Consider the following 18,009-nt stretch of genomic DNA (forward strand, 5'->3'; position numbering starts at 1 on the left):
TGAGATGCGTAAATGTAGCAAAATAAATGCCTTTTCAAGCTAAAATTAATAGAAATCAAACTGAAGAGTGAATATAGCCTTTCCTTCATCAGTGGAAAACAAATGGAGATGCTAGACAGATTATTATTCATAGTCACCATTAACTTTCATTGTATGGAGAAAAAATGCAATCAAAGTGAACGGTGACTGAGACTAACATCCTGCCTGCCAACTAATTTTATGTTACAGTGATGAAAGAAAGTCAAACAGTTTTGGTGCAACATTAGGGTGAGTAAATGAGAAGACAATTTTTATTTTTATTTGGCAATATTTCTTTAAGCTAATTCTGTGTCTGCCAAACGTTTGAACATTTCTGCTTTACTGGTAATTTTATTTACATTGTATGAGACTTGTGATTAATCTTTGTATGACCACTGCTTAGATTCCTTTGTTGCACAAGGTCATTGATTACATACACTCTACCACACAGCACTTTGGCACAGCAAGTGAGTATCATTACGTCACAGTCTGCCTGTATATTTCCTGTATTATTTGACACTCTCAGGGGCGTGTTCAAGCAGGTCACAAATCTTATATACCTCTGCCCCATTTCCTGAAAAGACATGTGTACAGCTCAACTCTGCATAAGGTGTGGCCTATGGTTTAAACCAAGCTCCAGGTGATATATAGAAATCTGACCAATCTTTTTTGTTGTTTGACAGCCTGACAATGGTCAGAAATCATCTCATGTTGTGGATCTTCACGCTGTGTGTTTCACTCGATCCTTCAGGTAAGACACTTTAAGGTGCACCTATGCTCCTGCTCAACAATGACTGATTAACTTATCTCTGCTCTGCCACAGACACATCAACAGTATTACTGCAACACATTGTTTAGCAATCCTGTTTGAGATACACAAAGTTACAATGTTGATTTTCAGGTTTTATAACTATATAACTATTATGTAAATTGCAGTACTATGTGAAATCTTTAGGTATGTTGGCTCAAATTTGAGGGAGATTCTTGAATTTAGTTAATTGAAAATGTGCTCTCTCAAGTGTAATTAAGTGCCCTATACAACAGTTTCTCTAGTAGTAATTTTGTTGATCATAGCTCAGTTTTTTATATAATGATTTGCATTGAAATAATAATTACACATTGAACATTAGTATCACTCAACAATATAAAGTAAGACCAATTAATTTACCAGTTAAACCCCATATGTTTAGATATATCACATCTACAATTGTAGTTTCTAAATATTCATTCTTTCTGAAGTTTTTTGTTTTGTTTGGCAGTGATCACCAAGATTGATCATTTCTATTTTAAGAGAACTTCAATGTTATTGTGTAAAATAGGCTTTACTTGTTCAGAAAGATCAGATACTACCCCAAATAGACTTCATCAGGTTGTTCATCAATCTGATATTTGGGTCAGTTTGAGTCAAATTATGCATGCTCTACAGTTTGCTACATTGGTTAAATGTTGATATAGACAACTGATTGACATTACATTTCTCAAAACTAAAACTAGCTTGAGGTGTTCATATTCTGAGTACCTTAAGAAGTAAAGTGAATATCTCTTTTCTTAATTCCAGGTAACTGTTGGGAACAGGGAGGTAGAACATAAGTAGCAATTTTGTATAAATATTAACTACACTCACTGTTAATGTATCACTGTCCATATTAGCAGGTTTTACAGATCACAGTTAAAAAAAATCAGGCATGTGCTCTAACAAATAAACAAATCCATGAAAGTGGTCCGAGAAACTTATGTTATGTACTGTACATGTACACTTACATCAGTGTTTAAGACTTTTTTATAAGTGTATGTTGGTACTTTCTGGCTAAGCTTTGATTTAGTCTCTCTATCTCATCTCCGATAGCTGGTCACAATTTTAAAATAAATGGCCAAAAGGTTTATGAGGTGGTTCGACCAATCAGATTACATGACCTGCAAAAAAGAGATTTAAAGGTAAGGTCTCCTCTACCCACTGTATATACAAGAGCCCCAAAAAGTATTTGGACACACAAGTCACACTAAATTTCTGAATTTCATTGCATAGAGTAGATAATAAAATACCAAGATTGCTAGATTTATTTTTCTCGGAACTAGACATTTATGTAATTACTTTCAACCAACAATCTCTCGATGATTTTAAATAGATTTTGTTTTATAGATGAAGAAACTGATTATTAAGACAGTTTTTATCATATTAACTAGGAACATGTTTTATCAAGGTTTGACAACCACAACGAGCTCAAATACTTTGTGTTAATTGTCAACCATGTATATCCAATGGTTTATTATTTGAAATCCAACTTCTTCTTGTGAAATGTTTTGCTTGAATATTGTGTCTGTGCTCTATTTCTTTAAAATAAATGGCAGTCAGTTTTATATATTATTATATAATGTAAAGACATTCAAAAAGGTGTGGCTCAAGTGTCCAAATACTTTTTGTGGTCAGGCAACTGTATAGCCCACATACACACTGGTGGCCAAAAGTTTGGAAGAATGTACAGATTTTGCTCTCATGCAAAGAAATTGGTACTTTTATTCACCAAAGTGGCATCCGACTGTTCATAAAGTATAGTCAGGACATTAATAACATGAAAAATTACTATTACAATTTGAAAATAATGTTCAGAACTTCTTAACTACTTCAAAGAGTTCTCATAAAAAAATCCTCCATGTGCAGCAATGACAGTTTGCATATCCTTGGAATTCTAGCTGCAGTTTGTCCAGATACTCCGGTGACATTTCACCCCACGCTTCCTGTAGCACTTGCCATAGATGTGGCTGTCTCGTCGGGCACTTTTCACACACCTTATAGTCTAGTTGATCCCACATATCTGTTGTCCAATGTCTGTGTTCCTTTGCCCTAAACTTGTCTTTTTGTTTTTCTGTTTCAAAAGTGTCTTTTTCTTTGTGATTCTTCAAGTAAGGCCTGCACCCCTTAGTCTTCTCTTTACTGTTGTACGTGAAACTGGTGTTGAGCAGGTAGAATTCAATGAAGCTGTCAGCTGAGGACATGTGAGGCATCCATTTCTCAAACTAGAGACTCTGATGTACTTATCCTCTTATTTAGTTGTACATCTGGGTTTCCACATCTCTTTCTGTCCTTGTTAGAGCCAGTTGTCCTTTGTCTTTGAAGACTGAAGTGTACACCTTTGTGTAAAATCTTCAGTTTTTTGCAATTTCAAGCATTTTATAGCCTTCATTCCTCAAAACAATGACTGACTGATGAGTTTCTAGAGAGCCTTTTTTCTTTGTTGCCATTTCTAACCTAATATTGACCTTAAGACATGCCAGTCTATTGCAAACTGTGGCAACTCAAAAACAAACACAAAGACAATGTTAAGCTTCATTTAAGGAACTAAATAGCTTTCAACTGTGTTTGATATAAGTGATTTCTAGGACCAAATTAGCAATTTAGCATGATTACTCAAGGATAAGGTGTTGGAGTGATGGCTGCTGGAAATGGGGCCTGTCTATATTTGATCATAAATTACTTTTTTCAAATAGTGATGGTGATGTTTTTTACATCAGTAATGTCCTGACTATACTTTGTGATCAGTTAAATGCCACTTTGGTGAATTCAAGTTCCAATATCCTTCTGAAACAGCAAAATCTGTACATTATTCCAAACTTTTGAATAATGCAACACACACACACACTATATATATATATATATATATATATATATATATATATATATATATATATATATATATATATATATATATATATATATTTCTTATCAAACTGAATCAATTTCTTTCACTTGCAGTCAAGACCTGACACAGTGAAATACGCTATGAAACTGGGTGGTAGAGATATTGAAATGCACCTTCAGAGAAATGAGTAAGTCTGTCACTTCAGTTTCTCCTTTGTCATCATTTTTAAAAAGAAAACTGTGGATGTATCTTGTGATATTCTCATATTCAAAATCTGTTGCAACCCAGAAAAGTTCCTCATTGTCATAGACTAACCTATGTGAATCATGCAAAATTTAGTTCACATGTTAAACATTGTGATTTGTCATTTATTGCCCTTTTGTTGTGACTGATCTGTTGTGTGGTCAACAGTGGTATACTGACCAAAGATTATAGCGAGACCCATTACACAAAAGATGGGACTCTGGTCACAATCAGACCTGAGGATCTGGTAGGTTAAACCTATAGAATTAGATAGCCCCTGAAATAAGACAAACACTTTCTTACTAAGATTCTTCCTCTAAAATAATCAACAGCATGAGATATTATAATTTAATTATCTTTTCCTTCTACAGGATTTGTGTTACTATCACGGGAAAATAGTGAATGACAGTGACTCGTCAGTTAGCATGAGCACATGTGATGGACTACGGTAGGAGATACACATTTAAAATAGTTCTAAAAAAAAATTCATTTAGATTTTTACAATCACAAATGAATAAAGGCCAAGATGCTGTATCAATCTTTTAAGTTATAAGCTATGCTCTATGCCAACACAACAAAATTATTGCCTTCTTATGAAGATTGATATTTAGCCAGAAATGTTTTTTTTTTTCTCCAATCACTGCTACAGTATGTAGCACACTTACTATTTCAAAACATACTGCAATGTCAGTTTCATTTGTTTTCTCTGTGTTTTTCAATTTTGTGCAATTATAGGAAGTTACAGTGTAACTCATATGTAAGAAGCACATAATCACACATGGTTTCTCAAACACTCTTATATTAATACTTTACCCAGATTTTACTCATCCACATTCTAACCCAATTTTTTTTGCAAAGGACATCAAGATTTTCATTGAAATAAGGCCTTTAATTGTGTACTGTTTTCACAAAAACCTATTGTGTGCCAGGGGTGGTTCAATGGTCAGTAGATATTCAGGGCTTAGGCTCAAGTGCTAGCTCATGTCTTAGAGACTGCACATTTTTTGAGCACATCTGTATATTACTCTTTGCTTTCATTTTTATGCATCAAAAAATGTGCTACTTATTGCATCTGGATGGACCGAGTCAACACATGTTCTAGTATCTCACCAAAACAAACATTTTGAATGTTCAAACACACACGCAATCACGAGTCACAAGCGATTCTGGCACGTGCGCAAATAACACCAGTAAGATAACATGTGGGTGCCGAACATGAGCCTTTTTTTTTTTTAAATACTGTTGAAATACATGTATTTCAATACTTATATATTATGTTTGGCTTCCCTACAAGATGATAAACTATTCAGGATTTTAATAAAAATATTTGGGGTTTAAGATGGTCCGGGACATTCATTACAAATGATCTTTTTGTGTTCGGCATTAGAAAGAAAGTCATTCAGTTTGGGAAAACATGAGGGTGAGTTAATAATGATAGAATTTTTATATTTGGGTGAACTATTCCCTTTAGTAAACACTTGGGTCAATCACATTAATTCTCCATGTTTACGTTTCCAGTAACCATGGATCGAGATCATACAAATTACATTGTGTCTATTGTGCAAACTGTCTTTGCAGTGGCTATTTCCAGACAGCTGAGCAGAGGTTTCTGATTGAGCCATTGTCAGAGGATGATGATGGAAACCATGCAGTCTTTGAGTATGACGATATAAATAAAGACAGGCCTTTGGTGTGTGGAGTAACCAACACTAGTTGGGATGAGACTGAGGATGGCTTTCCTCCAATCGTCAAAAAATCTCGCTCTCGTTCCTCAGTAAGATCGTGCATTCATTACCTCATTGTGCCTAAATACTTTATGTAATGCTAAAGCTCAGGTTTCACAAGGAGTGTGTACCAATCAGCTATCCAGTTCAGTTGTAGGTGCACTGTTCAGGGAGTCAGACATTTCTGAGACTGCCCAGTTGTCAAAATTGATACAGTGCACTGAAACATTCAGTCCCTAGAAATTAAACAATGCACCCTAAAAATCTGCAAACTTCAGCTGCTCCTTATTTCCACTTAATGACTGGAAACGTCATCATGTGAAGTCTCAAGAGGATGTGCGCATGTGTCAATTTGTGAGGACAAAGCCTCTTTTTTTTTGTCATTGAAAAAGATTCTGTTCAGAAATATGTTTCATCCTTATTATGCATAAAGGGAAACAATCCTGCAAATATTACACAGGAATTAAAATTGTTAGAAGATGAACATTATTTTTATTTGTATTTATTTGTTTATTTATGTATGCTCTGAAATTAGCATATTTGTTAATATCTGAATACCATATGGATGTGCATCTGTTTTTCTTAAATAGTAAATGAAAGATAAGCTCATGTTTCACAATGGCACTATACATATTGTCAGCTATAGCTGAGTTGCACATTAGCATGTTATACAGCAAAACGTTTGATAAACACTGCCTACTATTTTGTGACCTTGTTTTGTTACTTGTTACGGAGTTAGTGTGGCAATTTGTAGTGGATCAAGGCTCTTGTTAGTACACGAAATTGTGTTCATGATATATTAATTCACAAAACAGGGAACTAGGGTGTGGATGGATTAGGATTGCTATATGCATTGCATTATAGTGTATTTTATTTTGCTCTCAAAATTATTTCACAGAAGTAATTCCTCTGTTGTTCTGTTCTCTGTCAATTTATTTTCTCTTCATCAGGGCCCAACTTTGTTACAGCAACAAAAATACATTGAGTTCTTTCTTGTGGCAGACAACAGAGAAGTAAGATGAACATGGCTAAGAAAACTGCATTCACATAGAAAGCAGCATACAAGAGGAAATCATTTTAGGAACTCATTACTAGATTTGATTATATATATTTTTTTTTAATCTTCTAAAAATGTATATATATTCAGCATTAGCATAATGTTGTAAATAGTGCTTTATCAGCTTTGTGGCTTTGATTAGGTCACGCTATTTCCAAACGTATCAATTTAAATGTAAAAACACTGATGCTTACAGATCTCAGAAAGAGTGTCACAATATCTGTGTGAAATATATGACTATTAAGTGTAATGGCATAATGTCTCGATTCCAATTACTAATGATCATTGTATAATGTTTGCTCCCACAGTACAAGAAAATGGACAGCGATCTTGTCAAGCTGAGAGAGAGGATATTTGAAATCATCAATTTCATCAATAATGTGAGTCACTGATGACGTGTATGATAAGTCCAGCATGACAACATTTATAACATATAGCAGTAGGACACAGGAAGCCATAAAAAGCTAATTTACAGCCTAGACCTGCATGTAGTCACTAAGATTCTTGAGTCAAGTTAACAAAATCTATTACGAAGATGAAAACTAACCTTATCATCTAAATAGTTTGATTCTTTGAAAGAATGTGTATAAAACACCATCCAGTTAGACTTGAATTGGCTGTCTGATTGACATGTAAAACAGCCAATCACAGATAACTTGTTGCATTTTCAGATAAAAGTGTTGTTTTTCTTGTCATAAACAGATGGAAAAATGTGGTGCAGTGTTATAAAGGATGAAAACTAAATAAATAATTAAAAAATATTTTTTCAAAGATACAAATTAAATAAAAACAGATAACATTAAAACAAATAATTTGAGATCAATTAAAACTTACTAAAATGAAACAGAAAATTTAAATAAAAAATAGAATATAAATAAAAACTAGAACAATAATAGAACTCTCTCTTTAGTGTGATAATTGACCTAGGATCAGATTACCAGATACTGCTACACTAGATTCTCGGAAAGTACTTCCTGATGTTATTTTAGTTTAGACCATTTATGGTAACCTAATTTGCTTTGTTTCAATGTAATATATAACTGAGCAAAACTGGAATCCATCTGTACTGAACAACTCAGATTCTTCTAACAATGTTTGCAGGTCTACAAGGAAATCAACACTTTTGTTGCTCTGACTGGGTTAGAAGTGTGGACTGACAGTGATAAGATAACAGTGTCCCCTGTTGCTGGAGCAACCTTGGATGGCTTTACCAGTTGGAGAAACAGTGATCTTATTAAAAGACATCGCCATGACAATGCCCAGCTCCTCAGGTCAGCTGGAAATGCGCCTTCAGATCAGCTCAGAACTTTACCAATACTCTTTGTCTGTTCCTATCTGTGCCATGTGATCTACTTTGAAGTGGTTTAGGGACTGTAAGAGGACAAAAGAAAGAATAATGTCCCTTTATTAACTTTATGAATGTAATGAGTGGTTGGAAGATTAAACATTGATTTTTGTTGTCCTCTCAGTGCAATTGACTTTGATGGAGCAACTGTGGGTCTTGCTTATATTGGAACCCTGTGTGGAGGTCTTTCAACAGGGATTGTGCAGGTATGCGTATTCTGCCATTTCATTCAAAATGTAGAAACATATGTACTTGCTACAAACAAAGTTCAGGCTTTACAATCACACACCCCACACAACGTGGAAAAGCAACAGTGGCAAAAAATAATAATAATACCAATAATAATTTTTAAGTGAACAGAAAATAATGATTTCACTGTAATGGAGGAAGTGTGGGACAATTTTACATGTATTACAAGGAGCCAGGAAGCACAACAGTCCACCACAATATCTCCAAATATGGTGTGTCTGCATATTGACAGATCAGCATGTCTTGTCTATGGTTTTTGTTGCAGTGCTTTATTCTTCAAATTAATCTTAAAGGAATAATTCACCCAAAAATGTCAATTCTGTCATCGTTTACACTCTCTTTTGTTCCAAACTTATATGACTTTCTTTTTTTCCCTGTGGAAGACATATTAGCCTCAGTCAACATTCACTTTCATTGTATGAAGAAAAAAAAAAAGATTCAATGAAAGTAAATGGGAAGGCTAACATTCTACCTAATATCTTCTATTGTAGTCCAAGTTGGACAGAAAGTCACACTAGCTTTGAACAACATGAAGGTTAGTCAATTATGACAGAATGTATATTTTTGGGTGAACTATCCCTGATTTATTATAAGGTAGACAACCTCAAATTAAACATCTTTCAATTAAAAATCGTGGTTCACATGATGTGTTTATACATATCAAGCCTGGACCTAAAATAGAGGATTGCTTAAGTGTTAACCAAACTTTCCTTTCCATTCTCACAGGATCACAACTCTAAAGCCATAGCAGTGGGGGCCACGTTGGCCCATGAAATGGGACACAATCTTGGCATGAACCATGACAGCAGCAACTGCATTTGTTCTGAAAGCGTTTGCATTATGACTGCTGCTCTCAGGTAAAGTACCTACAGTATATAGCAAATCTCAGCGATCCAATGGTTTTAAACTTTGATTAGTCTATTACAATGCTTTTTAAACATTCCCTAACAAATCTAGCTTAATTCAAATCACCTGTCTGATCATGATTTATTTAATGAGAATGGTATAAATAACATCAATGAGTCCAAATCCATTAAGGTGATCCCTTCTCAGAAGTATTTTCACAACATTTAAGCCTAGATCTGCTAATATATCCAAAGTTCGAGTTGATGGGGACGCAAGGGTGTGCCATCCCCATTATTGAAAGAAATGGTAAAAACCATCCTCCTATTAAAATCACCATCCCCTTTTACCATACCCTTTAGATTAGTTGCGTCATGTATTTATTTGAGCTAATCATGCAGGTAAAATATTCAATGACTACATTTGATGAAAAGATATTTTTATTAAGGGCGATTAGCCATACAGAATTTAAGTTCATCATATTTTGGGTCGTCAGATGTCAATAGAGGTGATCCCTCAATCAGATCTTTACACTTGCACAGTTTGAAAATATTCTGCAGTGTTATGCATTAGTTACACAATCTGGCATCCATGATATCACAAGATCGCACAAGATCTCTCAACTGCAATAAAGTGGTGTTCTGAAAGCAACGGTAGGCAGGTATGATGGAGATTAGCGTTGTGTTGACTTGTCCTTTCCAGTTTCAAATGAAACTATTTTCAACAGTTTCGCACACTTTCAAAAATAGCCAAGAGAAGAGTTCAAGGAAAACTTTTGACTTTCTTTAAAAAGAAAAGAACATGTAAGATATTGATGGCCATGTCTAGTGCGGTTACAACGTGTACATGTTGTTAACTAAAACAATGTTCATGTTTTCAACCATAAATCGCTTTTTTGTGTGGAACTACTTTCTTAGACCACTGTTTAAGCATCTTCACAGCCCAAACATTGTTATTAGTTTGGTTATTGAAGTTGAAAATACCCATGTGTGTGTGTTAGTAAGCAACAGATGGAGAAAACTTTTTTCGTGAACTTGACTTGTATTCTTTTCACAATTCATCATAGAATACAACAGTGGAGGGTAATGATAATAGGTGCATATTATGGCAACATATAAGCATTAGCACCATGAATCTTTGTCATGAATGCAGAATTACTTATTAGCACACTATCTTCAATTGAATACAAAATGTACTTTAACTGATCTCGTGTGGATTCTATTCATAGAAGCATATTCTTTATATGTAATGTGGATCAAATAACAGCTACAGTGACATCTTTGTGTTTTCTTTAAAATAAACACATAAATATACAAGAGACTGCTTGGAAAATATAGACAAACCATATATTGCTGTGATCATTTATCTATTCATTACATGTTTCATGAATCAATAAGATATTTTATGCTTTACTCTGAAGTTACAAGGATAATACGACATGGTCTGCGGTAGTCACTGTACCTGTAACATTTATATAGTAAGCTGGAGTGCACCATTCTGACAATGTTGTCACAATTAAAAAAGAACTGTATGTCAATAAAAATACAAAACTATACTGATCACGCCCCCAACCCAGAATTCTTTTTTTTTGACCCCACCATCCCTCTAGAAATGTTTTCCTAATTCAACCACTGAATATATCACTTTGACAGTTGTAGAACAACTTCAACACACTTGTTGACATTCATACAGTAATTCCAATACATCTTACACAGCTTTAAGGCTAATATTAATTCATCACACATCGTCAAGACATAACTTTGCATTCTACTATACTAGTAACATAATATTTTCTGAGATTATCTAAACTGTTTCTGGTTTAGACTATGAGTTTATGAACAGCCTAAAAACATAACCTGTGAACAAATAAATCACTGATGTCATTATTTAATGTCTCTGCAGCTATACAATACCTAAGCATTTCAGCAGTTGCAGTACTAGTAACTATGAGCAGTTACTGAACAGCAAAGGGCCAGGATGTCTTCTAAACATGCCAAAACCAAAAGACCTGATTCAGCCTGCTGTGTGTGGAAATAGGTTTGTGGAGACAGGAGAGGAATGTGATTGTGGAACAGTGCAGGTAAGCAGGGCTGTGGTATAACTTTACGATATGTAACTTAAAGAGATAGTTCACCCAAAAAAATGGAACATAAAAGATGTTAGTCAGAATGTTAGGGACTGACAACCTCAGTCACCATTCACTTTCAATGGTAGGAATAAAAGTTGAAACAGTGAATGGTGACAGTCCGAAACATTCTGAATAACATCTTATGGGTTCTATAAAATAAAGTCATATGTGTTTGGAACAACATTGGTGTAAATTATGACAAAATTTAATTTTCTGGGTGAACTTTTCCTTTTAATGTAAATCATAAATAGGGATCCTCATTCAGTGGCGAGATTCACCTTAAAAAGTTTGAAAGGAGATGTGATTAAAACATTTTCCTTTTCTCTGATGCACTATGTTCCTAACATCCCTACAGCAATAAAAAAATAAAATAATCAAAATTAATAAAAGCTAAAAAGCTTTGGAAATCATGCAATAATCTTCAGATTATTCATTAAAAACATAAAAATAAAATATTCTGGTTTTCACTACTAAATTACCTGGTTATATTCAAAACTTAATTCCTGACATATGGTGGTAAGGTCACTAGAAGTACTAAAAAAGGTACGCCAAACATTCTTCGTAAAAAATTATAATAATAATAAGCACAGACGATTCTCAACAAGAATGTTTTACAGCATGCACTCATAAACAGCAAATGACTTAAGCTACAGTGCCATTTTCTTTAGAGTTTGTTGTGCTTATGGCAGCCTATGAGATGGAACATTATCCCATTATCCCGAATCATACCATATGCAATATCTATCATCTATAAGCAGCACACCCTGAAGTGTGCAAAACAGTCAGAAGATATGGAACGGATGAAATATTACTGTAACTCTGTTTATACTTGAACTCAATTCCTCTTCTTTCTGGCTCGAATTTGAGTAGGATGTACTGCCTGTGGTGTATGTTTACTGGGCCCTTATGTTCATTCATTCATTAACTATTTTGACAAGCAAATTGCTTTCCAACTGATTTCCGAGAGTTTCTCCAGATTTTCAGAATTAGTTCTTAAAAATAACATTTATTATACGCTTACATATTAAACTGTGTTGAACTTCAGATATTTAAAGACATTTGAATGTTGTTATTTGACTATCAAGATTAACTCTTTTGGTTTGATTTGTACAGTATATATATATATATATATATATATATATATATATATATATATATACACCATATAAAATATACTGGCAGAATATAAAATGACAATATATTAAATATATTGACGTGTTTTTAAATAGGAGTGTACAAATCCATGCTGCAATGCAACCACCTGCAAACTGACAGAGGGCTCACAATGTGCAGTAGGCGAGTGTTGTGACAAGTGTAAGGTAAGATTCAAAGATTTTTCTGAAAAAATAAAAAAAGATACAAGACATCATTGTGTTGCATGTTTTGCATGGAGTATAAAAAAGCATAAATAATCCCTGTATAGCCACCACCAATGCCTAGCTTTCAGACTTCAGCATTTACTGTATGTAAAATAATAATACATCTTCAATCCTCCCTATTTCATTAGATCTTGTCAATCTCACATGTGTGTCGTCCAGAAAATGATGATTGTGATTTGCCTGAGTACTGCACTGGAAAATCAGCCGAGTGTCCTGAGGATGTCTTTACAGTCAATGGACTCCCTTGCAAGAATGGGAAAAGCTATTGCTATAATGGCCAGTGCCCAACGAAAGAAGACCAGTGCATTAAAATGTGGGGTCCAAGTGAGTACAGGAATACAACAATTTGTTTTTGGTAAAACTGAGCCCCACATAAATGTACCGTTTTCTGTTCTTACACTTCAGCTGCTGAGATTGGTCGAGACTATTGTTACAATCAAAACACAAGAGGAGAGAGCTATGCCTACTGCAAGCGCAACCCTGATAAATATATCCCATGCCAGAAAAAGTAAGATTTCCCATCCATCTGCCTATCCATTTATCCTTTCACATATCATACAGTTATTAATTTTGCCAACCGTTCAACCACTGGCATTTTCCTTATCTCTCTACAGAGATGTGAAGTGTGGTAAACTGTTCTGTGAAAAAGGCACAGCGAGTCCTAATTATGGACGGCTGGTAACATTCAACAACTGTAAAGCCACTTTCTACAGTAATCCTGAAGAGGATTATGGTCAAGTGGATACTGGCACCAAATGTGGGGAAGGAATGGTAAGACTGATTTACAAATGAATGCCAACTACACTGAAAACGTAATTTTAACCCAAAATAAATTAATTCTTTCAGTCCAATTATGAAGGTGAATTGCAGAATGTTTTATATGTATCTGCAAGTGTAACTGTCAAGGTTACATATAGGTGATGTAATTTTTTCCATGTTAAAAAACCTTTTCATAGCTATCATAGGTTAATTTCCCCAAAAGGTGTAACCTTGGTGCTATCAACACAATTGTCTGTGTTTGAGTATCCCTACCATCATTGGTTTAGCCAGTGTTGCTGTGTTTGGAGTGGTACATTGTTTTTTTGCTAAAACAATGTAAGAAGAGTGTGTTCAAGAGGAAACCTGATTGAAAACATTATTTTTACAATTCTGTTTGGTGATGCTAGTGGTACATAAATTATGCACTTAACCTTAAGCATCTTTATAAGTCAGGGAGCATATTATTTGTCATTCATTGAGTTTTTTTTGCTTTTCCCAGGTTTGTAGCCAGAATGAGTGTGTTGACCTAGAGATGGCTTACAAAGCAACCAACTGTTCAGCCAAGTGCAAAGGACATGGGGTATGACTTGAAATATCCCTCTTTTTAACATTCCCTTCTCATTTCTCACAAAACAAAACAATCAGACCTAAACCAAAGCTGTTAGTTCTTTGTTTCAGGGCATTCATTTGCTTATGACTATTCATTCAAATACATTTCCTTCCCAATTACATAAACACAAAGTTAGACATGCTCTCTTTATGACTGCTTTAGCTTCTGGTTTGTTACAAGCAGTTCATGTGTGTATGCTACAGGTGTGTGACCACAGACTGCAGTGCAGATGTGAGCCTGGATGGCTGCCACCAGACTGTGAAAAACATGCTGATGATGGCATGTCTTCAGGTAGTACATTTTGAGGCAATATTTGTAAATATATATAAACATCATATTCAACAAGACTGCTTTCTGAGACTACATATGTCTGACAACCAGGGGCGCCGATAAGGGGGGACAACTGGACCTTTTGTCCCAGGCCCATGAAATATATCTAATGTCAGAAACGGATTAAATAGAAGAATTTTTTTTTTGCCCTACTAACAACACCAAACCAAAGCTGGTGTGCTTGTTTAAGAAGGTCTCCCAGCCTAGTCAAGTTGGTCTAACTAGCCTCCCAGCCTGACCAGCTAAAATTACACTAAATATCTCTAAAACCAGGCTGGGAGACCAGTTAAGACCAGCCAACCAGCTCAGGTTTTTTTGTAAAGCAGGGGCATTTTTCGAATTTATTTTTAGTGTGAATAATCCTATTGTCCTGATAGTGAATGACAGAGATTTAAAGCTAAATGTTTACTCCATGAGAGGTTCTACACACTGACCTGCACTCTTTGCTGTTCCAGTTACAACAATAGTCATTGCTGTGGTCGTCAGTGTCCTGGTTGGGATAGGTCTGATTGTACTGGGAATCTTCCTATACAAACGCAAACAGAGAAGACCATGTTCATCCAGGTAAGACTATAGAAAAACAAACACCTACACACTAGATAAAAGTGAATGATATAAAGTTCTATAATGCTGCTGTTTCCTTCAACAGCCGTCCAAGCCATGAGAAAGTTCATGTTGTCGACATCCCTGACTACAGACAACAGAGACTGGCCACGCCTGTTCAGAACCCATCCCCGGTAACTTATGACCTCTTATCTGACTTCATTTATATATCTAATATGCTTACGTAATCTACAGCCAATGACTAACAACATTGTGATTAGAACTTTGACATCTGTATGTCATTCTTAGATTATAAAGCCGAAAGTGCCTCCTCCACCACCACCCATCTCCGTCCAGACCAGGCCTCTACATAATGACTTCAAAGATGCCCGGCAGGTAGCACAGCTAACTTATATAATTTGTAATGACCGTTGTTTAACATTTATATCAGTATTTGACACGACTGACCTCTCAGGCACTGAAACAAGAAAATATTGAACAGAAAATATTTTTCAACTATCTGAAAAGTAAGGTGAACTGGATAAATCTGTGACATTGGGTAATGTGGGAAACTTAAAGGAACAGTTCACCCAAAATGAAAATCCTTCATTATTGACTCACCCTCATCTATCCTAGATGTGTTTGACCTTTTTCTTCTGTCGATACACAAGCAAAGATTTTTAGAAGAATATCTCAGCTCTGAAGATCCATACAATGCAAGTAAATAGTGACCAAAACTTTGAATCTCCAAAAAGCTGCATAAAAGTAATCCGTATGACTCCATTGGTTTAGTCTATGTCTTCGGAAGTGATCCAATTGGTTTGGGGTGAGAACACACCAAAATGTAACTCCTTTTCACTGTACATCTTGCCATCGCAGGCTTTAGGCATGATTATGATTTCAAGCTTGATTACGCTTCCTAGTGCTTCACATATACACAGAGTGCATGATTGTGCTAGGAAGTGTAATCAAGCTCAAAATCATGATTGTCAAGGATTGACAAGGATGTCAAGATTGGTATTGAAAAGAATAGTAAAATTTTGGTCTGTTCTCACCCAAAATTAATTGGATTGCTCTAGGTGAAAAGGTATTAAAATGAAGTCTTTGGATTACTTTTTTGCTTCCTTTATGTGCTTTGGAGCTTCAAAATTTCAATCATCATTCATTTACATTTTGGTATGGACCAAAAGAGCTGAGAAATTCTTCAAAAGAATCTTAGTTTGTGCTCAGCTGCAGAAATAAAGTCATACACACCTGGGATGCTTGAGTGTGAGTAAATGATGAGAGAAGTCAAATATTTGGGTGGACTATCCCTTTAAAATCACAGCAAATTGCAGAAACATCCCAGATTTTCTTAATTCCCCTTATACCGAAAATTTTGAAGCATATCTCCTCTCTGAGAGCAAAATCAGCAAAAATACTCATTGATAATTACAATTTCTTCTGAATTTTCTTGATATTAAGGGTCATGTTATTCTTTGCCTTTTTAGGCTCTACGACCACCTCCTCCAAGAGTGTAATGCTTAGCATCTGTCAAACATTAGGAAGTGGACAAGACACTCTGGGATGGTCAGTCACTCCACACCTTGCAGAAGGGAACACATATTGGATAAGACACACTGTGGCTGTAATATAGTAACCTCAAAAAAAAAAAAAAAAAAAAGACATACAGAGGATGTCTTGAAAGAACTGTCTTGGAAAATGAGCCAACAGCTTAGCAAAGAGAAAGGGCGAACAAAAGAAAAATAAATAAATGCTGCTATTACGTGTGCACAAAATTGGCATAGAGTAACATAAAAGGCCAATATTTATTCTTTTTTCCATTTTCTTTTTTACTGGGAATTATATATATATATATATTAGGCTTTAGTTACATGTGACACTTTATTAATTGAAAGTGTTTGGTTTCCACAGTTTTCCTGAGCAACCACTGGGCGGCGCTATGATCATTATCATTCTAATTGCCTGTTTTCGGTTTCTGGTCTCGAGATGCAAAAACTACCAAAACGATAGATCCAGATAGAGAACATCAACAATTTAAGAGTTATTTGGAATATGAATGAAATGCAGGCTCAAATTGTGCATTTGTTGGCTTTCATAAAAACTCAAAGCATTTAAGGGTGCTATAAGATTGACAACAAGCGTTTGAAATGGGTACTGCAGTCCAAATTCAAAATATTGGAGAGTTGTCTGCCCCGCCACAGACTTGAAGCTCATGCGGCGTTGCCAGAATGTTGGCACGCAAATTAGCCGTTTTAAATTATTTCTGTGCTTTGAGCTGTCTCCATCTTCCAAAGGCATCTCCAATATGTATCCTTATTTTACTAAACCTCTGGTCATGGTTGTTTTTATGGTGAGGCTTTATCTTTGGATATCTGATCCAGTTCGTTTTCTGGTTTCCATAGCTGCAGCACGCAGTGTTGTTTGCCTGCAAACTTATTCAGATCTGGCAACCCGGTGGTGTCGAATTTTATTGGTGAGTGGGCGGGATCACACAGGCCAAAACATGAACAGAAATTCCGTCCCAGAATGGAAAGTTCAGTTTAGAATATACTTACTGTAGTATTGTTATCGGAGAAGCCAGTATTTCAACTCAGTATATTTCCTCATGCTCTAATGACATGTTATGGTAATTGTATTATTTAGTACAGTAAAAATATTACATATAGCACCTTTAATTAAGGTAACTTACCTCGGATCATCCATTAAGGGCATCTACACACTCGTGAGGAACTGCCAATAAACATCTATAGAGCCACATGCACTTCTTTTTCTTTTTCTGGACAAATGTAAAACATTAACATCACATTACCCGCTAAGAATAAACGCGATGCAAGTGAAAACACTGGAAACAGGCGAATCGTGGAACACTTCCGCATTCACGAAAAAGGTGGATTAGTTCACAATTTTTAAACTGCCATTTGAAGGCATCTCAGGATACACTGTGTTCACGATGTACTTGATCCCCTATTTTATGAACTGCTTCCGTTGTTTTGTCCAATCTTTTTCAATTCATTGGAACAACAAAGCAACTGTAAAAAAAAGTATTTTGTAAAAAAAAAAAAAAAAGAAAGAAAAGAAAACATTAACTGATATATACATAACTGACATTATCAAATATAAATGGCTGTAAAGATTAATGA

At 35.2% G+C, this 18,009-nt stretch overlaps 1 protein-coding gene across 1 annotated transcript; it reads left to right on the forward strand.

Moving 5' to 3' along the window:
• Window positions 1-602: 602 nt before the first annotated feature.
• On the forward strand, window positions 603-17,949 carry LOC127636169 (zinc metalloproteinase-disintegrin-like batroxstatin-1). Its single transcript, XM_052116595.1, has 22 exons — window positions 603-769; window positions 1,865-1,953; window positions 3,770-3,843; window positions 4,068-4,146; window positions 4,271-4,347; window positions 5,478-5,673; window positions 6,574-6,636; window positions 6,989-7,060; window positions 7,782-7,951; window positions 8,150-8,231; window positions 9,001-9,131; window positions 11,020-11,197; window positions 12,475-12,564; window positions 12,753-12,948; window positions 13,030-13,132; window positions 13,239-13,395; window positions 13,883-13,963; window positions 14,197-14,284; window positions 14,779-14,887; window positions 14,973-15,060; window positions 15,176-15,262; window positions 16,357-17,949. Exons 1-22 carry the CDS (start codon window positions 709-711, stop codon window positions 16,384-16,386), a joined length of 2,301 nt encoding a protein of 766 aa, XP_051972555.1. The 5' UTR covers window positions 603-708; the 3' UTR covers window positions 16,387-17,949.
• The last annotated feature ends 60 nt before the right edge of the window (window positions 17,950-18,009 follow it).

Source organism: Xyrauchen texanus, chromosome 4 (genome assembly GCF_025860055.1).
Source record: "Xyrauchen texanus isolate HMW12.3.18 chromosome 4, RBS_HiC_50CHRs, whole genome shotgun sequence".
Classification (NCBI taxonomy): domain Eukaryota; kingdom Metazoa; phylum Chordata; class Actinopteri; order Cypriniformes; family Catostomidae; genus Xyrauchen; species Xyrauchen texanus.